General features: G+C 36.9%; 1 protein-coding gene across 2 annotated transcripts in view; it reads right to left on the reverse strand.

Moving 5' to 3' along the window:
* OSBPL10 (oxysterol binding protein like 10) overlaps positions 1 to 24,583 on the reverse strand; it is a 113,549-nt gene that overhangs the window by 74,709 nt on the left and 14,257 nt on the right. For both annotated transcript variants that reach the window (XM_030265011.4, XM_030265010.4), the window contains exons 2-3: positions 7,224 to 7,405; positions 5,416 to 5,495 (exon numbers count right to left, since the gene is read on the reverse strand). In XM_030265011.4, the coding sequence (XP_030120871.2) occupies positions 5,416 to 5,495; positions 7,224 to 7,405 (262 nt within the window). The remainder of the gene's footprint in view (positions 1 to 5,415; positions 5,496 to 7,223; positions 7,406 to 24,583) is intronic.

Here is a 24,583-nt window from a genome sequence, read left to right on the forward strand (position 1 = left end):
ATTCTTCAGTTGACTTCCATAGGTCAGGGATGAGAAGAGGAAGCAGACAAGCACACCAACAGAGGGAACATTTGAAGCTCAAAAGGCAAAGCAATTTGACATGCACAGAAGAATCAAAACAACACTGAAAAGGATTTGAAATTTTCACCAATTTGGCTTTATGAAAAGGTATCATGCAGATGTTAAAAATACCCAGCCAATGATCCACTTGAAAATGTAAAGGTATCTCTGTGGCCATTCATTACAAGAAACCTGATAAAACCAAAGATCCATGAGAGTCATTCTTCCAGCTGTGGAGAATAATTACACATCTGCCTCATAACAATTTGATAAAAGTGCTGCGTTTTGAGGCATTTACTGCAGGTGCTGTTTCACATTATAGCCAAACTGCTACTGCAGTTGACACTTGACAGGAGTAGGTTTGGACTTTTTTTCCCCATCATTACTCCAGGAAGGTAAGCCAGTAGAGAACCAGAGACAGAGGCATACATTTCTCGGAGAGCTGGTCAGAGAACTAAGCTCTTTTTAGTAGGATGCCATTTTTTCTACTTTTGATGCCCAGGTGGAAGCATGACAAAACCCACACAAAAGGTGGCAGCAGAAGGAAGGGAATTGGACTGCAATTTACCGTTGCAAGGAATTAGCAAATGAGTTCAGCTTAAAGATGAATCCACACCATCCAATTTTAAGCAGCTAGCTCACTGTGCACCTCAAAACCAAAAGACCTAAAACAAAGGAGTCTGTCTCTTTATTCTAACACAGACCTAAGCTGAAAGTTGCCATCTGAGCACAGAAGTGACTTCACAAGATAAAGGTTCTGTTCCCTGTCACATTCCTGATACCTACACACTGAGATATACAAGGGTTATATGCAAATCCAGCAACCAATGCACGCACTGGCATTAAGGGCTGGTTTAAAAACCTGTGTTTGTTTTCAGTAGTGCTTTTACAGCCACCATCATTTAACAGTCAAGAAAAAAAGGAGGATGAAACACAAGAACTAAAAAGCTTGTGACAATTCCTGGATACAAAATTATTCTTGGAAGTTACCACAGAAATTATGCATAAGCCTACTCCTTCTTGAAAGCATTTTATATCACTGAATTCAAATTTGAATAATGTTTCAGATAAAGCTTGTACAAAATATTCACTTGGAATAGTCTAAAAGAACCAGCAATCCTATCCAGAGAAGATTTCTTCCAATACAATTGATTTGCACTTATGGAGGTTGAACAATCTGTAATTAAGTGAAATGAGACTTGTATGGGAATACCAAGAACACTAAGACTATCTGACAGCATGGGAATTATTTGCCAGAGAACACTTTCCTTTTACTGCTTATTTTTTATCATTACCACATAACAATTATTTAAAACAAAGTCAGAGACTTAGCTTGTGTTACATCCACTCATTAACTGCACCGCTCACCTTAGGACCATTCATTAGGATGCAACTAAATTTAGTGTTTAGTATACAACCTTTTCTTTCTTTTTTCAGTCACTTCTCTACTTAATTTCCTCCACCACTCCAATCCCCAGCTGAAGTTTTAAAAACAGTCATGACAGCAAGTCATTAAGTAGCATTTTGAAGCAGACAGTAGCTGTGAAAAAGAAAGGAAACTAATGCTGATCTAGATCCAGTACAGCAAGAAGGAATGCTCTTCTCTGAGTATTTCACAGAAACAGTGAAATAGCTTCAGCTTTGAAAAATATCCTCCAAATTAACATGTTTTTCTACAAATTCCCTTCCAACAATATCTATTCAATACTTTAAAAATGTGTTCTCTCTCCAGTATGAATGACCTGTCACTAAGTTACTTCACCAGTATTCTTGGAAACCCTTCCACTGCTTGCCTGGTTATGCCATTATTGGTTTTTTCACATTTAAACTATATCCCACTTGCATAATATAATATATACCACTCGCTGCATATTTTTCACTTCTCATTCTACCTCATTCAAGTGTATGACTCTAAAGAAAAGCTAGAAATTTCTGCATCTCAGTATTCCTATGAAAAAGGTGAATTTAAGCTGCAGAAGAAGCTGGGAGAAAACACTCAGACTCCAACTTTCCAGATGCTGTTCCCACCAGAGACAGAGCTTGGATTCTGTTCAAACTCCAGAAGCTCAGAACATATGAATATCTGCCTGTTTATAACAGCATGATGAGAGACAGGTAACTGGCAGTTTCCACTTACTACAGAGTATGAATTATACAGAGAGGGAGGAATAAAGAGATCCAACCTTGCTGACAGCAGAATAACAAATCACATCGTGACAGTCCTTTAAATGGTAAGAGCTATCTAACAAAACTCAAAAATACAGATTTTTGTGAAGTCCTCGATTATGCAGAAGTTAAGTCAAACATACACCCATCTCAGTGTCATTACACACCTTTCTATGTAATTCCAGACCCTAAGCTGAAACAGTAAGGTGTCTAAAAATAGCCGAATGCTATTTTATGTAAAATTAAAACATTTTAAAAAGCATGTTTCCACTCCCATGCTAATAATCATTTAGTATAAAGTACCATCATCTACAAGAGAAAGAAAAAAAGCAACACAACGAAATGAAACAGTCCTTACTTCTTTTACCTCCTACCAGGCAGTGAATGTGAAGTAAGAAACTTTGAGGAAAAGAAAAAAAAGAAAAGAAAAAGAATATAAATGCCTTTTTTTTTTTTTCTGGTTTCTGGAATTTCTGTGAAGAATTGCTACCTTGCAAATGATACATGATCTCCAAAGTCTGATTATTGTAGTATTCAAGCTTTTGATCCCTTTCTTTTATAAAGAAAAGCAGAGAGAAATTTAAAATCTTACTTGTAGGTGAAATTCAAGTTCACACTATATGCAGTGCTAAAGCCAGGTAAAATATTATTCTCAGTTAATACTCTAATACTGAGAAGACAGGGGGGGAAAAGGAAAAAAGCATATTAAAAACAAGATATAAATCTTGTCACAAGAAAAGTTTCTAGGAATAAGTAAGCACAAAATTGCTTCAAGTACAGTCCACTTTTTGATAAAGAAGCAGAGTCATCAGCGGTGTCATTTGAAGCACATAAATTCTGGACATTTTATTTTCTGGACTGTTAAGTTTAAAAATACAGAAGATAGATATTCGCTATTTGCTCTGTGGCTTACAAAAGCAGAGAATTAAAAGTGCTTCACTAGCAAACATTTCAAGTGAAAAGTGACCTAGCCTGATTTGTAACACAGAACTAAGAAGTATAGTTTTCTTCAGCATTTCTGTTTTATACTCGACAGATTCAAGCTAATTAAAACATATCTATTCCAGAAGATATCTATATTCCAACTTCCTATGCCAAGTTTCTGTAACCCACCAGTCTTCAAGGAAAATGCAAGAACCCTCTTCCTACTATCTGAAATACTCTTCCATTTAGTTCCTCTGCTACTTATGTCCACCACAGCTCAGTTAAGGAAATACTTTTATTTTCTTGCACAATAAGCACAGGAACAAGGAGCAAACCACAGCACTGTTGGTCACTATGCAAGAATACAAGTAGTCCAGTGAGATGCTCCCCATTCTAAAGCTTCCTGTTTCCAAAAGTTGTGCCTCAGATTTCCTGTGGCAGAAAGTGGCTTTGTATTTACTAGCCTCCCACTCATTTAGCCAAAACTTTCTAACAAATTTTGCTTTTCAATTACTTTTCAAATCTCTAAACATTTTTGGCATCCAAACTATCCCAAAATATTCTCTACTTTCTATTTATGTCCTTTTGGTGTTGTTTTTTGTTTTCAGCTCCTTTTCTTTGAGGTGCCCCTTACCAATATTATTATTAACAGTTAAGCAAATACTTCCTATTCAGCCACTGCAGAGCACTTACTATACTGATTTGCCCTTTCCATTCTCATCGCCAGAAAAACAAAAAGACTACAAAGAAGTCAAATTTCATCCCACAGAGTTCGTTCTGTACAGAAGAATAACAAATATGATGAAAAGTACTTCATTATTCCCACTCCAATTTTATATTTCAGAGATGGAAAGGGACTGATAAAAGTATTCATTACAAGTATTTGATAGAGTTAGAGCAATCTAAGTACTAGCCCTTCTTTTTCCTGATAATTTCTAAAATTTTGTTCACTTTCTTTGGAGCACTACTAATCGCTGTTTACTTTCACTGTTGTAACACCAAGATTTTTCTCTTGACACACAAATTAATTCAGAACAAAATATGCAGATACTACTCCTATCGAAGGAGCTCAACATGGAAAGATAGTCTCAACAGAAATTACTACTAAGTTTAACAGTTTTTACCTGAAGAGCCAACTTCAGTTCCATAAAGATCAGCTTCAACTAAATTACTGCTATTCTAAATGAGATTTTGCTATTAAAATAGAACAATTTATCACAAGCAGGAAAAGCATAAAAATAAAACCAGTATTAAGAAATATTATGAAAATTAATAGAGTGCAGAAGTATAAGAATAAGTATGCTATTGCACAAGTCTCCAAGATCATATATACTGAACAGCAGTTTTACCACCTCATCACAATTAAATTATAGATACTAAACATTTAAGTGCATTTAAGAAGTGACCAGAAAACATACTGAGGAATAATTCCTTGCTAGTAATTGAGTATAAAAAGTTGGCCTCATTATCTGGCACAGGAGCTGCAAATCAACAGCAACTGTAAGAGTACCTTGATCAAATGGAGTTGCACCTTTCTGAGTACTAGGCCATATCCATATAAAAACTACATCGAATTCCATTGTGTAAGAATTTTAGAAGTACTGAAATAGTCCAGCTACTTAATTCTCCTACAAAAAGTAGGAGAATTATTTTTAATAATTAAATACAAATATTTATTTGTACCACAATTCACACAATTTTCACTTGGAGGTTGGAGACAGCCTCAACCCATCATTTTGCTATCTTTCAAATCTACACAGTTGGTCTTTTTACCTGCCTAAAATATTTAGCTGTTTGAGGACAAAAATTGTGGACAATTAGTTCCAAAGAGAAGTAAATAACATAACTCTTCATATGATGAGCTCTTTCCAATTTAGTAAAGAAGATGAAGACTGACTGCTGCTAACACCTATCTGAAGCTTCCTGTAATAAAAGTCACTAAGTTGCATAAAATTAAATAAAACTGTATTAGTTAACTTTTAAATATTAATCAGGACATCATATAGTATTTATTAACAAATGGTTCATTCAGCCACTCAATTAACTATGCACTTAACTAATTTGTCATGTACAGAAAAATGTTTATTAGGATCACCCAGATTGACTCATCTTGCTCCAGTTAGTGACAAATGACAACTTGCTGCTTTTACTCAAAACCCTCTGCACATTAACCCACTAATTACAGCAGCCAATCATCCAAGCTATGCTGTTCTTTACCAACTCCACTTAAAACATAATAGCTACTTCTCACTCTTAATTATTTACCTTAGAATCACTTTCCTTGTGATGTTTGGCACAGGATCGAAGCTGAGTTATCCAGTACTGTTTCTCCTTTGCATCAGCAGCTAGAACAGAAACAAGAAAATGCAGGCAATCACACATAAATCAATACTCTTTTGCAAAAGAGGTGACAGAGCAGGGCAGAGGGGGAAAGATTAATTATTTATTAGGATGCAGTATAAATCCTAACTTATGCTATATAAGTACACTAAAGTTCTTCAGTGCAACATATCTAAACCTGTGAGTTAAGAGGTCAGTTAGAAGAAATGAGCTTTATGAGCCTTCTTCATAGTTAGCTCCTCCATGTGTTAACAAAAGCAGAACTATCTACCTCAAGAAGACGCTTTTGTTCAAAATTTTTCATCCACTTTTGTTTTACTTGCCTGTCTTTGTGAAGGACAAGGGCCACATCACAGCATTTAAATCCATAAAAGCTCTACACTCAGGCTGTCAATCAGCTACCAGACAAGCCACCAGTTCCCCAGATACTTAAGTGCTTCTCCTTTAATGGAGTTCAACCAAATCTATCCCTAAATCCCTGTCATTCACATGCAATTTCAAGTCACAGGAATTTCCCCCATACATCTTTAAAAACCAGCTTTAAAAATGATTAAAGAGTTTATCTGCTCTCACTAAGTCTGTTTAGGAGAGAGATTTTTCTTTTTTTCTTAGACAACTGCAGGAATCATCATTAAGAATGGCAATACAGAGTTGATCATTTCAGTAAATATTTTCTCTTACTTTCTCTGCTACTGAGTATCTTAATGGTTATTGACTCAGCATAAAAATTGTTTACTGATTTTAATCGAATTCACAGACATCATTAAAATTAAAAGCAACATATTGCAAGCATTTGATAATTTCAAGTGATTGGAAAAGCATAATGAAACAACAAATGTTCATGATTTCTAGCTGGGCAGCTTTCATAGCATTTTTACAGAAATTCTTCCTGGTTGTTTCTTAATTCAGTTCTGTGTATGAAAAAGCAACACACTGTATCACAGGGGATTCCTCTGTGCTCAGTCCTGCTGGACAACTGATAAACTGTGGTCAGAAAAAAACTAAGAATACTTCTGTTACTCTGCTTTATGGGGTTTTTTTTGAATAACAGTTTATTTTTTATAAATTAGTTTGATTTGAAAGCATCTTGATCAATCAACCATACTGAAAATACCTTAAAATCAGAACACTGCCATTTTTTTTCCTTCCTTTTTTGTAAATATTCCAAAGTAACTCCTATATAGCCTATATTGTCTGTCTTTTACCTGGAAAGAAGGGAAGGGAAAATTTTATGTTACAGGTGTATTCAATTACTCCAAGACTGATAAGAACATATCATCTTAGCAGCCTCTCACTGGCATTTTTCCCTTGTCTGACCCATCATCAGATTCATTACTGCACATTATCTGCAGGATGGTGGTGGGGAAGAACAGTACTAAAAATCAAATGTTATGCTGTGGACAGCCATGAAAGCACCTTTTTCTTCCTTTGGAAGCAAATAAGATACAGCATCCAATAAAAATGCCAGAGTAACAGATTACAGAAGCCACCTTGAAGTACCTGCCAGCCCTGAAAGTCTATGCATTTTAAAGTCACATGTACTTTAGTACACGCACAAGTCCAGATTACTCCTCCACCATGTTTTAAAATAAATTATCTAATAACAGAGCTGTATATCCACTATTTTCTGACAGCACAGGGAAGCAAAAGAGAAATGAGACATGAGAGAAGAGATGCAGAAGTGGGAGTGGAAGAGAAGAACAATTCAGCAGGCACTGTGAGCAGCACTGTACCTCTTAACTTGTACATCTCTCCATTAGCAGAGTAGACCACCAGCATGTGTGGCACTTCATCACTGGGCGATATTATAGCTCCAGCTAAGGACAAGGCTCCTCGTGGCTTCGGGCTCTGGTTTTTAGTTTGTTCATTCATGAAATACTGCAGAATCCCCGTCTCAAAGTCCAGCACAAAGTACCTGTTGAAAGAAATTACAATCATACAGTATTTCCACAGAAGCTTTCCATGCATTTACCCAACAAAGGACACAGATTGATCTTAAATCAAGATCATAAATATAGAAATGAGGTTAAAGTAATTTTTGTAATTACAATTTTATAAGGTACTCTTAATAGGCTTTTCAGAGGTAGGTGATCTATTCCTTTATTCATAACACAAGCCATTTCACAATAAACCAACACCTAGATCATACAAACAAAAAATAAACAAAATGGGTTGCCCAAGTGCAGTAAACGAAAAGGAAGATATTTCAAAGTTGGTGTGTCAGTCTCAAAAGTTGAAAACATTTCTTTTTTGTCCACAAATAAACCCATCTTTACCAACAGCACACATCCTAAATTTCATTTCCCCCTGGAAATCTTCTATGCTATTACACAGAACAATTATTTAACTCTTGACCAAGATGGAACATAGAGCAACCTCCTGGCTCACATGAAGGTCAGCCTACTACAACCCTCAACAGCCTAGAGCAAAGATCACATAAATGCAGGTTACCCCCCTCAGCTGCTTCTGAAAAACCACCCCTAACAATCTAGTTAATCCCACTAACATGAGCATTTGTAATACACACTATTTGTGACTGTTACTCTAAGATAAGATTACCACAGGTTATATGAATTTGTGGACAATATTCCAGAAACTGTGATTATTCAGACTTCTGTGGCTTTGTATATCCCAAATTTGCTCAAGTTACCACATTTTGTCTTAGGTCTTTCACAATATCCCCATATGCAGAACATCTCTAAGTAACCTTTCCCATCACAGAACATTTCCAGGATTATCTTCACAGCTTGCAGTTATTGGTGGTGGTCTGCTCCTCTCTTTATTCACGCTAAATAAACCTGGACATGAAGCAAGCAGTTATTGTCTAAGATTTACAGACAATTTTCAGACATTTTGCTTGGGACCCTTTGCTGCAGTTATGTTTAACTCTCTACTGCCACTGCCTTCACACTTGAGTAAAGATCAAATTCGCTTTCAATTGTTACAGATTAACAATTCTGTCCCAAAGAATTTTAAACTAGTGCACCACCACATCCTGATTCCATCTCCTGCAACCACTGCTTCATCCTTTTCTTCAAGAAACAAATGGAAACCTTCCCTTTTGTAATCACATAGCAGCACATCACTTCACCTTCCCTCTGCAGGTTATCAACTCGAAGAAGGACTAGAGGAATGGCAAGCTGAATGACAACCACATTTTCAATAGCAGTGCTAAAAATAAGGATGCTCCAAAAGGAAACTGCCAAAATTTCAGATTACCTTACTGACTTGCATTGTACCAGTTCATAACCTTACTGTTGGGTTTGACTTTTAAATGATTTTACAATACTACTCTTCCAATTTAAAAGCATTTTTTTCTCTCCAGGTTGCTTAGTAGGAGAAAACAGCAGATTTGGAAAACTTTTTTTTTAAAGTCAGACTTGCATATTTCATAGTAAATTTTAATTTTGCTCATTCTCATTTTTCCAGATATTTTGGGAACATCTGTTACATACTCAAGAGAAAAAGCAGAGCACTAGACAGAAGCAATGCCACACCCCTGAGAAAATTACACAGTAGCTTGACCCTAGAGCTAATGCTTCTCCCCATCATCCCTGAGCTCAGCAAACAAGTCTAGACTTTATTTGCAGTGATGTTGATTCCGAGCCTGTGCCATCCTCATTATAATTTCATTGTCCTTTTATTGTTCAGGTACAAATAATTTATTTCAGCTTTTGTTATCTGGCCATTTTTTAATTGATTACTACCTTGGAAATCACCACTGTGGTTACTAAAATACAGCTCTACAATTAACAAGAGGAGGAACAACAGCTAGAGGAGAAAAAAAAAAAGGAAAGAGAGAGGCAAGAAAGTCTCTTATTCTCCAAATAAGACCAAAGGATTTTGAGAAAAAAAGTTCCTCTGAGTCTATTAGAGCAGAATCTATTAAGTTACATAAACACTACGAGCACTTCAGCTCAGAAACTTCTGCATGCTAGACCAGCAAAGTACTCCCAGAATGACTGTAAGCTCCACAAAAATGGGCTTTGCATTGGTTTAAAGCTACCCCAGGGAAGGAAACCAGCCATTTGAGTACAGAATATACCTTTACCAGCATAATGACATCAGACAGCAGCAACTTCTGCAAATTCCCAAATGCAGAGATGGCATCCTTCCACATCCTTGTTATCACTGCTACAGCAGTAGTGTTAACTGGAATTCTAACCAACCACAACCTATTTTATGTATAATCTCAGAAAAACAGATCATCACTGGCCTTGTACCTTAGGTTTTTTGTGATGATGCCTTAGAAGCCTGTAAAAGCAAACAATTTAGAAATCAAGCAGTAATTTTAAGAAAGAAAAAGGAAACCAGTTCTCACAAGCCCTCATATCACCCTCAATATCCTGCCTTCTTTCTTGTCCCAAAAGAACCAGGAACTTTTCACAAGCATTTTGGCCTTGACACTGTTCACATCACACAGAATCAAGCATTTCCTTTCCAAAGATTATGGTCTGATGTGCAACTCCCCTCTTCACCTTTCACACAGTGGTATCATAGAAAAAGGCAAGAATAAACTGCACAGACAACTATAGCTTCACAAAAGAAGCAGGGAGATAACACACTTTGAAAACTGCTAAAAGAATAGAAAAAGCCAAGAGAAGGAATAAGGAATTAAATGTCAAATCAAGCAGTGCAAGGCTTCATACAAAGGAGGTGGAGGAGTGAGGAACACAAAGAGATAGCAAAAACAGGAGCAGCTTTCAAAAATATTTTCTCGCATCACAGACCAAATGATGACCCAATTCAGACCATCACAAAAACACAGAAGAAATAAAGACCAGAGTCTTTCATTAACTGAGGATGGAAAAGCATTACACATATAAAGCAGAACAGAAGAGAAGGGTACGTGTCCCATTTTAGAAGCACTGAATGTGTGGCTGAATCAAAAGGACAGAGATCTCTTTTAACTTCTAAAAGTCATTTGTTCTGCCTACCAGGGAAATAACAGCACTAACCTCTCTACAACTGATTCATCTTGTCACCTCATCCTTATTTCTCTACTGGCTTTGCTCACATTTACCCAAGACATCATATTTCTGTAATTAAATCTCAGATACCAGTGATGAAGACAAGCATATTCTTTAGAGAACAGTCAGGCAGAAGGTGGCAGAGCCCAGTTACATCATACTTCTCACACAAAAAATTTGTGCTACAGAGAAATTGTGAAACAACTGTTACTGAAAGACACTTTCAAAAGATAGCTGAATTTTTCTATTATTCCAAAACCATAATAATTTTTTCTTTAATTAATAGTCTTTAAAAGAGTCCATCTAGAGGTAAGGTAGAAAATAACCACTTAAGCATATTTTAAGCAGTTTTAATGGCTAAAGCCCAGTTCAAAATAGACATGCAAAATTACAGGCAAGAAAATGCAGGCTACTTCACAAATGAAAACCCAATGGATTTCTCACTTCACATTCAAATCCATTCAGAAATTAAAAGCTTCCTGATCCTCTGGCCCAGCTTTCCCTAAGCTCCTGAGATCCATCAGGATATCCCCCCTATGCCATTCCAACCGAATACAGAGCCATTACCAACTGACATGAATTACAAGAGAAAGCATCCACCACACTCTGAAAAGCTGAATTCTGACACTACCAGAATTGTTACATTTAACAATTATTGTTATATTATTCGTGACTTATTTATTATATTGTGACTTATTGTTAAGTCACCCAGGAGTTTGTCAGTATGGCCTGATGAGAGTTTCCTTCTCTTTTGCTTCCCATATTTCAAAATTAATGCCCTCTCTGCATAAATCCTAAGTTTTATAAATTCTACAACTGTCTTAATTAAATACTTGTGTTTCACCATGCCCTTCATCCATTCACTCATTCACAGCCATTTAAAAAAAATTTCAAAATGCCAAGCAGAACATGTATTATATGCTAAGAAGTGTAACATGTTGCCTTCTGAATTCTTAGAAGGGAAGGGTCAAACACTGTACTAATAAAATATTTCCAACTGGGTTTGCTTCCACTAATAAGAGTATTTATTAGAGTAATAATTATAACATGTTCATATAATTATATAGTATTACAATAATTTATTATTAGCTCCCTATTCAAGAAGACTTTAAGAAAAAGCAGTGACTATGCTCTAAAGAGTGACAAAATGCTGGTAGTATAGCAGGACATGAAAGTGCTCTACTGCTAGAGCTTGTCAACAAAGAACAGCAACTTAACAGGTCTTCCATGAGAAAAACTGACATCCCACCAGCTTTGAGGCAATAAAGAATTTTTTTTTTATCATTTTAAAAGCCATACATAATTATCAGAAGCACATGATAAAAACATTTCCCACATAATGTACTCACCCCACTGGATTAAAGAATTTTAATTCTCCTATTTCAAGACAAATTAATAATTTCCATATTCTCCAGTGGAAATGAATACTTTAGGAAGTAAATAATAGAAAACAAATCACATTTCTATATATTTCATCATTCAATTACACATCATAACATGCTGCACTGCTCCTTGAAGCTGTCACTTGGATGCAAACCCACAACGCACCCAAAATTATGCTCCCAACAGAAAAAAACACCTCAAAACAAGTTTCCCCTTTTCCTCCCTTATTCTGAACATATCTCACAAACCAACCATCCAAACTCATCTTTTCACTGCTTTGTAATCCAAATAAATTTTCAGTGTAGGATTGCTAAATCTTTTCATTGTGTATTGCATTCCTAGCAATTTGAATACTCTTCACACCCTTCCTTCCCTCTTAAATCAGTTTTCTGGACCAGATTTTGTACAGCTTCCAGTTTGAATCCATAATGTGACAGAGTTTTTTTTATACAGACATTTACAGCTGGACAACTACAGTCCCAGTCAAATCTTCAACTTCTGACTCAATCTTCTGGAATAACCTCAACTCTTTTGGAAAGAAGTTTTATATGAATCATGTCCTTGGGTTCATAAAGGCAGCCTATGCTGAAGTCCATGCTTAATAGCTGGACTCTGTCTAATCCCAGGCTTTATGTTTAAAATTGGTATGGATGTGCAAACACTGCACACCAGCACAGACAAATCCTTCTGACTGATGACAAAAATCTTCCAATTTTCCATAACGTCCAAAACAACATTGTTTTCATTATATTATGACCTAACACAGCAAGTACTTCTGGATGGAGAGGGATGCTGGGTTGTTTCTACAGCAGGCTAGCTTTGTTTCACCTTTTTGGAGATTGTTTTTCCCCAGTTACTTAGCTCACTGATGCACAGAGGAACTTTTCTTTCTAAAACACCACTTTAGGTCTTCTGCAGACATCTTTTCTCCTAAAGCAATCTCACAATACATACTTTAAATCTGCTTTTTATTTTGCTTTAGCCATAAAAATGCAATTTTTTAAAATAAAATACATTTATTTGAAACAGGGCAGTATTCACTCAGACTTAAAAAAACCCTGACAGGCAGCATCACCTTCCCTACCACACTGGAATATCAACAATTATTGCATTTTCCCTTCTCAGACTGCTGAATTCATCATTCTAGACAATGTGACAAATACTATGCTCTACTCCATACTTCAGCACCAAATTAACTCAAGAACAGAAGCAGTTCAAAACATAAGAATTTCACTACCTTCTTCTTCAACTGCTGTTCTCAACATTTTTGAGTTTCCAAACATGTTTTCCTTTCACTCCATTCCAATCTCCTCCCAGTCACTGCCAGCATATATTCTTCACTGATTTCATAACCCTCTAAAGGAAGAGTTTCAAGAATAAGGAATCTAACTATTCTGTAATTTTCTTCCTTTTTTAGAAGTAGTTTTAAAAAATATAAGAACTGTAGGATAGAAAGTAAATTACTGTGTCAAATAAAAGCAAAATTTATGGCTCCAATAACTGAATAAGATGTCACACAGAAATGTTTCATTTTTAAGAAACTCTATCTTATTAGGACATCCTGAACACCATATTCATACAATTGGGGGTTTTTTTCCTTTTTACCTCGATCCATAAAATTAATGGAATTATTCAAGCCAATAAAGATAAAGCATAGCATGCACACATTCGATAGCCAAGGACTTTATTATTAAAAATTATCTCCAAAGTTGTCATTTAAAGACTGATGATCAGGAGAACATGCTTACATTTCAGTAATTCTACCAGCCTTTCTGCACTGAGGCTCCTCAATTTATCATTTTTTAACATAAGAAAGTGTAAGGATCAAAATATTCGTTAAAAACTTTACTGACTTGGAGCATCTCTGTATGAAAACTGAATTTTTAGAACAGTAATTTTTCAGCATTACTGCAATTCAGTCAAGATGAACTACAATTTGCTGGATTCTTTTAGAGGTGCTCCACATCTAAAATGCAGTTAAGAAGTAGAGGAAGTATCACCCACAGCAAAAACAGCTTGTTTTTGATGATCAGCTCCTTCATGATTTAACATCTGCAGAATTCTCACACAAATAAAATATTCAGAGAAATCTCCTCTCCTGTCTTGTCAAGTCCCAGCAAGCCCTCTCTATGGACCAGGATGTCACTTCTCTCTCAGTGAAGAAACAATTGCTACTGACCAGCTCATCAGGTCATCAACCTCTGCTTACAATACCAATTATTTTCAACTGTCTGAACTTCTCTGTAGTGAAAAATGGATATTTTGCCCAGATTTTACAGAAAAGAAGACTACAGTAAAGATAAACATTAAAAATTGCTTAGGGGTTGCTTTTTAGGAAAGATGGAGGAAGAATAGGCCTAAAAATAATGCATCCATTTGTACCCATCAGGCTTTGAATTCATAGAAAATTGTAGAGAAGTACATTCATCATACTAATCATTGCTTCAGTAAAACATAGCCAAGCTGACGGGTAGCAATTTAGGGGCAAACATAGACAAAAGTACACAGTTGAGTTAGATACCATTAACAGCACCTACTGCTCACAGTCCATCACACTGACTGGACACCCAATGCTAATTTGTGTCATTTAGGAATCCTTTCCACCTGCCTTTTCCTTGTTCCAAATTCACTACTACTTAACAATTAAGCGGACTGAAATTTTTGTATTGCAGGTCAAGAGAAAATGGACATAACCGGGGGAATAAATGGGCTGCTGTAATTTTAATTCTGGAAATGTTATTACCCAGCTTGATTCAGGTCACAGATTACAAACAGAGCTTCCAGGCGGGAAAATATACTTTCCTTCATAAGAAAAATAATGAACACCTAAAACAAAACAAGAACTGAGTACTTACATGTTACTTCTAATGATCTGCATGTAATGAAACGATGTTAACCTTTAGAAAGACACAACTCTATGAGATTCTAAAACTAGATCAAGGAAACATACACTAGAAAATTAGCTGTACACACCAACTTCATTCCCCATCTGAGAGGAAGGCAGTGCTCTGCATGACACAAAGCTCAGTAGCTAAATTGGTTCTCACTGAAGCCAAGCCCACAGGAGTTGTTCGCAATCATCTGGACACCAAGAGGGAGGAAGCTGTCTGGTTCATCTTCTCCCAGTCCCACCTTTCCACTTTATCCAGGAACAAGGCTTTGCTCCTTTGAGAAAGTAAAATTACAGACACCTACGTTGCAGCCTGTACGGACAACTGCTTCTCTGCTCCAAAACTATATGCAGTATTGTTCTGTCCCAGCCAGCAATAAAAATCCCACCAATAAACAAGGCAGCTATCAAAAATCAAGGGCTCTCTTTCTTCTGTTATCCCTAAATCTAGCTAAATCGGGCTTTACATTCAGATGTTTAGCCTTCACCTAGTCATCCTCAAGAAGATGCAAAGAAGTAGAATGCATGTAGTAAGTCAAGGAATATCCTAGCTGCAAAGTACCTTAAGAAAACCCAGAAAAATAACTGTTAGAAGACCATATTACCAAACTTGGTGAGAGTCAGTAAGTAAATGACAAAAAGTAATTTGCTTTCATTTTTGTAAGAAATCACCTACCAAGAAAATCCAAAAGCAAAAACACACAAAACGCCCCCCAAACCTAAATATTGGGGGGAGGGGGACACACACATTAAAAATCAGAAAAAAATAATCTAAGTTTCTTCTTCAAAATAAAGAGAAAAAAAATATATATGTAATGAGACAATCAATTATACCTAGCTTGTGAAAGAAGCTTTTACATAGTAATATTTGTAAATCCCTCTAGTCACATTAGCAGTTATCAAAACTGCCTCTGAGCAAACAGCTGCATTACCACACAGCTTTAAACACCTCCCAAAATTACACCAGCTATGTCAGGAATCTTATTGCCTATTATTTTCTGTAACACAAAACCCCACCAAAATTTGCAAGTGATACAGAAATATTCAACCTTCTGAAAAAACATGTCACTTTTTTGCTTGACTCTTTGTGTTATAATGTTACAAAAGATCTGACAGGTTTGGCAAGTACAGTTCACATCAAAAATCACCTGGTGCCTAGCATCCATTCATCTTTCATTAAATACTTATTAAAAAATACAGAATTAAATAAACAGCTTAGAAGTTGGCCTAACATACCAAAAAATACAATTCTCCAATAAACTAAATACCAAATCTGAAGGAAAGTAATCAAAAAGAAGGCAGCACTGAAAGCAGCCACTGGGAAGGCAGCTGCTCAGAGCACTGAGTTCAACAGTGACTGACACTACTATGTATTATTCTTTCAACTTTCTCTCCTTTAAGCAGGGATATGCACACACACAGAGAACACGTTTCCAAGATAGTAATATATAAAGACAAATCAATAATGAAGTGATATTTGACCAAGGGCAGTCTTTTATGGAGATTTCTGTCTGCTACCTGTCACATCCTACAGGAGACTTCACGGATTGACTAGAGAAGATATGACCTTTGCTTGATCTTTCTGCTACTTGCTATTACAACAGCCACAAATTAATCAAACACATTCATTTGACAGCCTGGTTCTCATGAAATATAATGAGAGACTTGCAGCAAATTCAGTCACCTAACATAATACCCTCACAACACACAGTCTCAGAGCCTGGAATTTCTGGTTTTGTATCAGCATTACCATGCAACAGAGTTTAAAGAAAACCACATCCCACTAAATTGGTGTGAGTCAGCCAGGTCTAAATCACAGCTCTATCTCAAAATACTATCATCCGTAATCCAAATTCTCTATAATTTGCAGCTACTGAATTTTAGCAATCCCAAACACAAGCACCCCTGAAAAAGCCTATTGAACAAAAAACTTATATTCAGTTGAAGTATCTCCACAACCCTCTCCTTCACCTCAGCAACTAGAGCTTGCCCTCTGAACTACTTTACTAGAAGGTCATAAAATGTATGAAGGAAGTAGTAAAGCCTCATAGAGTCACACACCCTGTGTCTAATACAAAGTATCTTCCAGCGGCCACATCCTAAACCTTATTATAACTTCCCTCTTATGGCGCACCAGTGACGAATTGAACCCTTATTTGCAGAGGTGAAGTTGGTTTATGCTTCCCTGACTTGTACCTCCCAACTCTTCCCCTCTCTTCTCCAACAACTACTGTTATTGAATATTACGTCCCATCTAGGAGAAGCACCTTCATACATCTATAGATTCTTGGAGTTCTCTTTTGCTGCCAAGAATTACAGACCATATACAGAAAAGCACTCAGCTATGAGAAAACCAGTATGACCCCGAGTTTCTAGGCCAGACCCGATGTTAGTTAGGATTTCACCTGGAGATAAACTTTCAGGGACTGAAATATTAATGAAACAAAAAACAAAGGCACAGGGAGTGACCCTGGACAACAGCACAAATGCTGACGCTGAGGAGACAAGAACTGGATGACAAACCAGGAGACAGCCTAACACCTCCAGGCATGAATATCAGGCAAATTATTCAAGTAATCAGGCCACAAAACAGACAGCAAAGACTGCAAATAGAAGTAGCTCAAATTACAAGACTACTCTAGCTTCAATTAGAGTAGCTGTAGAGTCGTTCAGCTACTTTCAAGTACTGCTTTTTGCTCAATTTAACAATGAGAGTACAGAAATTAGGAGTATCATTCAAATCGTATCTTAAGCCAATTACAGAGACAGAAGGAGTCTGTTATCTCAGCCCAAACTATTTGGCCTCAGCGTCTCCACGTTAAAAGCCAGGGAAATTATCTATGTAGGTAAACTCTAATGCTGCTCACAGATGAATATAGTCCCATATTCAACAATAACAGCATGTAGTGCTAAGTCAGGAATCTTCAGGGAGTTGCCTTGCACATAAATAAAAAGGAGTAAATGTCAATGCAAGCAAAATGGCCATTGGAGTTCTTTCAAATTCATTTTTACTGCTTATTGGAAACCAAGGTTGCTTTAAGACACAATATAAAAATCTCAGAGGAAAGACATGTAACTCTACTAAAAAATCTACACTAACAACTGCACTATTTCATATATAGTAATTATTGAACTAAATAGATAAATCACTGAACTATCTTCACTATTACTTCTCTCTTCCCTCATTTTATTTTTGAACATGAAATATAAAGGTTTAGATAGGATTCATAAACCATCTTGATAAAAAGATATCACCAACCTAAAAGTTTTCAACAGAAATATGTTGCTGAAAATTAATTAGAACAGTCACATGTCATGATTTATTGAGACAGAACATCAGTTTTACTACAACTGCTCTGCTGCCAACAAGCAAGAAACAATCTAGAGAGGAAATGAAGTGGAGGGATGGAGGAGCAGACATGCGGAACAGCTTGGCAACGGCATGTGCCAAAAGGTTTTCATTATGTCTACCTAAAACTAAATAAACAGAAGTCTGAATAATCATTTGACACTGCAGTCTAAAAAAAGCACTTTAATAACTAGATTTCCAACCACCATTCAGAGCAAAACACTCTTCTGCACCGGATTATATGTACATTAGAGTAATTATTAGGTTAGTGAAAATTGAGGGGTTTTGCTACTTCCCACCAATTTCAGAGATATTTAATTCTATTCAAGTTACTGATATGAAATTCTAAAGAATGTGACACTCCCCTGGAAACTAAAACCCTTTCAAAAACTATATTTAATCTTATTTACATTTTATGTAATCTCCATGGACAGACTTAGGAAATCAGCACAGACATCCTCTTATCATTGCTTCCATTCTATGTAAAGAATTCCATTCCAAAACTACTTTACTGAAGAAAATACATGAAGTAGATTTGGTATTTCTCAACATATGACCAGTTAACTAAAATGAAGGGGCGGGGGGGAAAGAAGGTTGAATTTAAGATATGAGTCCAACTTATATCTCCAAACTCCAATTACTTAATTTAGGCTAAAACATGTTTATGCCACAGTCCACAGCACTGGTGCAAAATAAACAGCAACTGCTCCCCCAAAATCTCAATGAAGTGTTACATCACATAGTTGAGCAAAGTGAAAAAAGAAGCCCTTAAAAAGCACAAGTGAAATCAGTTGTAAATTCTCTCTCTCCCTCCTCAGGGAAAAATTACTGGCTTGCTCTTTAAAAACCTAGTTCCGCTGAACTAGCCTCCCTTATTTGATGTCATGCAGACCTCCTGCTCTGTCCCCATCACTGTCCAGTAGCAGCACACAACCCAGCAACACATCCCAGTGCAGCACCCATCCAGGAATGAGAGCTGGATTCAGACTAACACAGCCCTGTCAGTCTTTGGGTAGAAGGGGAATTTCAGAGTCATGCATGAAGCAGGGGGAAATAAAAAAAACCACACAACAAAAACAATTCCACTGCTACTGCAAGCATCACATTGAAACCACTGGATTGTCAGTATTTTCAGCTGTAGGTCTGTGTGGAAACCTGACCCTAGGCCACAACTTGGTACAGGCTGACTAAGAAGCCGCAGGTCTCATGCCCTATGGTGAACCTGCGAGCTGTAAAGCTCCTGGCTCAGCTATAAGTGAGTGAAGGTGCCTCAGGAAAAATATTTCTAAAGGTGGTTTCAAAACCCAAAAATGCAAGGAACCAAAGTACATAACAAGATAACAGCTAAAATTAAGACACCCATCTGGTTTACACTATTGCCAAGCAGCCAACTACTTCACTGTATAAATATTTCTATCAGTTGGATGGATCCAACTGAGCTCTCCCTGAGTTGCAGCTGAACTGCCTTGAGCTGAACTCCCTGCTGAACCCCTTGAGCAAGGATTCCTCTGAAGGTTTAAGACTCCTTACTTGACCAAGAGATCCTTCCTTACGCAAAGCAGAAAGATCCCTTAAGTGTGACAGATTCTTGGAGAAAGAATGATAGCATGCTGAGTAAACTCTAATAAAACATTGCCAATCCAATATTGCTTAATATTATTATAGATATTGTACAGATCATTCCATTACAGATCAATTTTTGTCCAAGTCTGAGATTAAGATTGGATCCAGCTCCACATATTCTCCATAAGAAGTTAAGAAAGCAAGGGGGTTCTCTCTGAATGTTGTGACACAACATGAGGGTCCTCCTTTCTCTTTGTATCTCTGGTCTACATGTGAATCATTCTAACTTGATTCTATTTCAGCTTTCCTGTGTATATTTCTTCCATTCAGTAATTAATAAGGTGAACCTTGCCATCAAGCTTATTGAACCTTGTCAAACCATGACTAAACCTTTTTTAATTCCATCAAATTCATTTAGCTCTGTCAATTTTTTATTTTGCCTCAGGAAAACATAATGCTGGTTCTCCCTTTTGAATGAGGTGCATGTTCTACTCATCCACAACAAGGTCACATGCATTTGTGATTGTACATAGCAGTCCTGACTTGACAGCACAGAGAAGCTTGCTTATTGCCCCACTACCAACATTCAACTACCCTCAACTCCTGGCAAGAAAGCTTTTACTCAATTATGTGCAACTACTTTCTCCCAGGCTGAAAACACAGCCTGCCCCACAATAACAACTACTTCACTAATAAGAATCTTAGATAGTCAAGAAAACCTGATAGTAAGAACAATTTGCACCACTCAGCACCAGCAGTCCTGCCAAATTAATTTCCGCTGTGCTCACATTTTAAAATTAGAAAACTCCTTTTTTTAGGAGCCTCCTACATTACACTACATATGTTTCTGTCAAATCTCTTGTTGCATCTTACTGAATGACTGAGAAGAGTCATAGTGTCTGATCAGCTGGAAGGTAAGTACTTTCAAATAAAATTTGATGCCATTCTTAATACAAAAGCGATTAGTCTGTTCTGCAAAGGTCAAACTCACTAGTAACTTTTTTAAAGCTTAATGATTTTCTGCTGTCATTCCTATAGTAACAATCATGCTACTACTAAAAACAATTTGAATTTCTGATCTAATCCACCTTCCCACACAAAAATAACTCCTTTGTCGTAACTGAAACTAAGAACTTTTGAGCTATGAACAGCTGTGAACCAACAGCTTCAAAAGGAAAGCTTAAGCTCTTCCCTTTTGAAATAAACTAGTACAGGGGAATTAAAGAAATTAGGCCAATAATGGCAATATTATAGCAAAATCAAATATTTTAAACATGCTGACAATGTCTCTGCTTATCAATGGCATAAAGCAGAATGAACTGGAAAAGATAAAACAATGGAACAATGAAGTAACTTAATGAGACAAAATATCTCAGTCTGCTTCTAAGTCAGTGTCAGATTTTTATAGTCTTTCAGGTCGGACTTGTGCTCTCTCCTTTAGGTAAAGGTAAAAACCAGCATTAAATATAGCAAAACATCAGGCTTTTTTCCTGCTGTTACAGGAAATAACATCAAGTTGCGAGATATCTATTAGACTTGAAGTTTAATAGTTCTAGTAACAGCTGAAACCCCAAATCTTACTTTTAGTGCCTGAACATTTAGGCTACATTTTAAACTTTTTCATGAAACTCCACAATCATAATAATGAAATGCTACAGGGAGATTTGGGAGAAGGAATGTTGTTATAGCATAACCATTTCCTCAACTAGCAGATATAAGCCGTATGTTTTCCTTCAGTTACCAGAAGTCCACAGCTTTAAAATACAGAAGCAAGTAAAATTACTCAACCACACTAAGTTCTCTTCAGTAATGACCTAGAATTTATTTCAATGTCTTTCCTGCAAGTGTAGTTTAAAGACTTCTTCTATCTAGCTCTTTTCCTTGTCCCTAATTATGATTAAAAAATCAATGGTGTGTTAAGTACTTCCCTACTTCTCCACTTGTCTCTAGCCTTATTTTAGTTTATCAAATGTTATCAACTGTTTGCAAACAGTCTTAATAGATGTTGCTCCTTAGCTGATAGTTTCTCTTACCTGACACCACAAAGAGACAACATATGATTTATTTCCACTTCTTCCTTCCTTCCAAAAAAAAAAAAACTCCTCTTGCTCACTGTATCAGAGACATCCAGATTACAATCAGAATTGCTCAAGCCAAAAAAGGGCAGGGTAAAGAGGGTAGGGTAAAAAAAAATAGGGTAGGGAAATGTCCAAAAACAAACATCCCAACTGAAAATTTGAACTACAGAGAGATACATTCTTTTTAACAGCCATTTCAAAAAACTTACTATTTCCCAAAATAAAACATTGTAACTTTATGGAGCACAAACTGTTAAGTCTCTTTCCTAACAGAGATTTGACATTTGAAGGTCACTCCTGCTCTGCAGTGCTCTTTGGTACCTTACTACCTGCCCTCACTACTCTCCTTAATACTCACACTGGTCCTGCACTCCAGCATTTGACAAGGTAACCTTCCCTGCTTTTCATTTCATTTTGAGCACTGAGAAGCAGACAGCATGATAAAAGAACAGCAAAAAAAAACCTGAAAAAAACCACAAAAAAACACAAACAAACAAACACCAAAAAACTCGCAAATTACTTGGAGAAAAAACTTCTTAATAACGCACTAAAACACCAGCAATAATTTAAGACATATTCTTAAACTCCTCTAAGAGTAAAACCTCATGCTTGCTGTTAGAACTGCAGCAGCCAGCTTGCCTACTATGCAGTCTCTGAAAGAATGAAAAAGGAGACAACAATGCACAAAAAAGAATTTCAGGAAAAAATTCAAAAGCAGGGATTTCAAGAAGCTGATCATTTTCCTCTGAAGGAAAAGACAAAAAGTAGTTTCATTTTTTCCTTCAGCAGTATAAACATGATAATTCAAGTGAAACTTTGAACTCACTGTTGGCACATGTCTACAGAAATGAGGTGCAAGGTGCATTAACCAACTCACAAGTGTAAAGCACTCCTTCAAACAGAAGAGATCCACCCAAGAATCCAAGTACCTAACAGAAGAAAACACTACCAAAAAAACCAAAAATGTAAGCACAAAACAAAAGGAGGCAATAAATACATAAAAAGCCAGTGCAGAAATAGTTTTCACATTTCCAAGTTAGTTTCATAATTCTATTCATTTTCTGTTAAAAAGCAGGCAATTCAGCATTCTAATAATTAAATCCAGTTGACAGAATTATTCAATGAAAGTTAAAACTCAACATGAGAGCTCAGAGTAGGTATTTTCAGTCTCTCAGATATCTGTTCCTGATATCCAGACACCATCTCAAGTAAAAAATATCTGTGAGAAACTGCACTATATTTTTGCCTATACCAGATGCTTTCTCTATTACTAGTGACAGTTCCACTAAGCTTTCCAGCTCCCTCAGTTGAGACACCTATTTCCACCTCTTGTGCTCAATCTGTTCAAGTGCCACTTTTGAAAAAAAAAATTTAAGCTCAAGGGGAATAAAACCTACAAAAAGCATCATGCCTCTTTTCTGGAACTTGAGGTCACAGCTCACCTACCTCTAATTTTTAGCACCTGGAATATTTTCATATCTGATCTCCTTACTTTCAAATGTTTTCTCTTCTCAGTCCATCTCCTATTAGCACTACTCCCTCCTACACTTGCTTTCATGGTATCAAAAAGCAAGATCAAATAAATGGGAGAGAGATCCTTAGAACATGGAAAGAAGGACAGGCAGACTTGTATCATTTATCTGATCCTGCAGAAAAGCTTAATATTGCACTGCCGACTTGTTTGTTCAGCTCAAGGAACAAGACTATAGCTGGCAGCTGATCAGTTCTTCTCAATTTAAAAACTAGCATAGAGAAAAGAACCTAAGTGATGAGGAGCTGTAAGCTGCTCCAGTCTGCTTAGACATTCCAGCTATTTTCTGCAGCTCATCCAGTTTCTAGCAGGGACTCTCCCTAGAAACCCTGTGCCCAAGAAGCAGCCACCTAAGCCTCCCACCAGCTTTCACAGTCATCTGGCTTCTCTACAAAAGGTCAAAGCACAGGGAGACACTTCCAATACTTCTCCCTCACAGACAGGAGCACAGTGTGCTACAGGAAACCCTGAGATACATTTGAATGTATCTGCCAGCCTTTTGGTTCACAGCACAGCAAAATTACATTATCTGTCACAGGACTTCCTTTGGCCAACAGCATCTAAAGCACTGAATGAAGCAAGCCATGCCATGCTTCAAACCACCACGGCAAAACGCTCCCAAGCATTGGGGAATGTGGGATTCACCTGCCCACACCCCCTAAGCAGCATGGGGCATGCCAGGACATAAAGGCTGGGAAGGCACTGGATTACCAGAAAGCTGCACAAGCTAACTAGTACTTTGAGCCCCCAGCAAGGACAGAGCAGGTGAACATGGCTGTCACAACCCACAGGTTATCAACTGCTCACTGCAACCCATTCCCACATTTGTGAGCTCTGCTTTAAGATACTGGATGTTCTCACAGCTTCTTATGACTATCAAGTCATTAGTATCTTAATTAGAAAAGAAGGATAAGAGTTCCAGCACTTTTCCCAGCATAATTACATTTTCACTAGGGTTTTTACTATCAACATGTAACAACTAGGGGGAAAACTAGCAGTCCTGTTAGCAAGATATTTAATGACAGAAGAAAAACAAGGAATTAGAAGTTTCTGGTGTTCCAGTCTCTGGCTGTGTTTTTCTCATCCAGGAGCAAAGAGACACAGCTAGACAGAACTACTCCCAGATCAGATTCCCCAGCTTTCACTTCGGGAGAAAATTATCAATTTTCCCCTAACAAGTGCAATTTGGGAGGAGAAGAGATAATTCTGAAATAACCCTCAATAGCATGTTTGGATTAAAGGGGCCTCCCAGAGAGAAACAGAGAGAAAAGAAGGAATAGAAAATAAAAATATGAGCTGCACATTTTATCAGCAGCCTTCAGATCCCTT

The sequence above is a fragment of the Taeniopygia guttata genome, chromosome 2 (genome assembly GCF_048771995.1).
Source record: "Taeniopygia guttata chromosome 2, bTaeGut7.mat, whole genome shotgun sequence".
NCBI lineage: Eukaryota > Metazoa > Chordata > Aves > Passeriformes > Estrildidae > Taeniopygia > Taeniopygia guttata.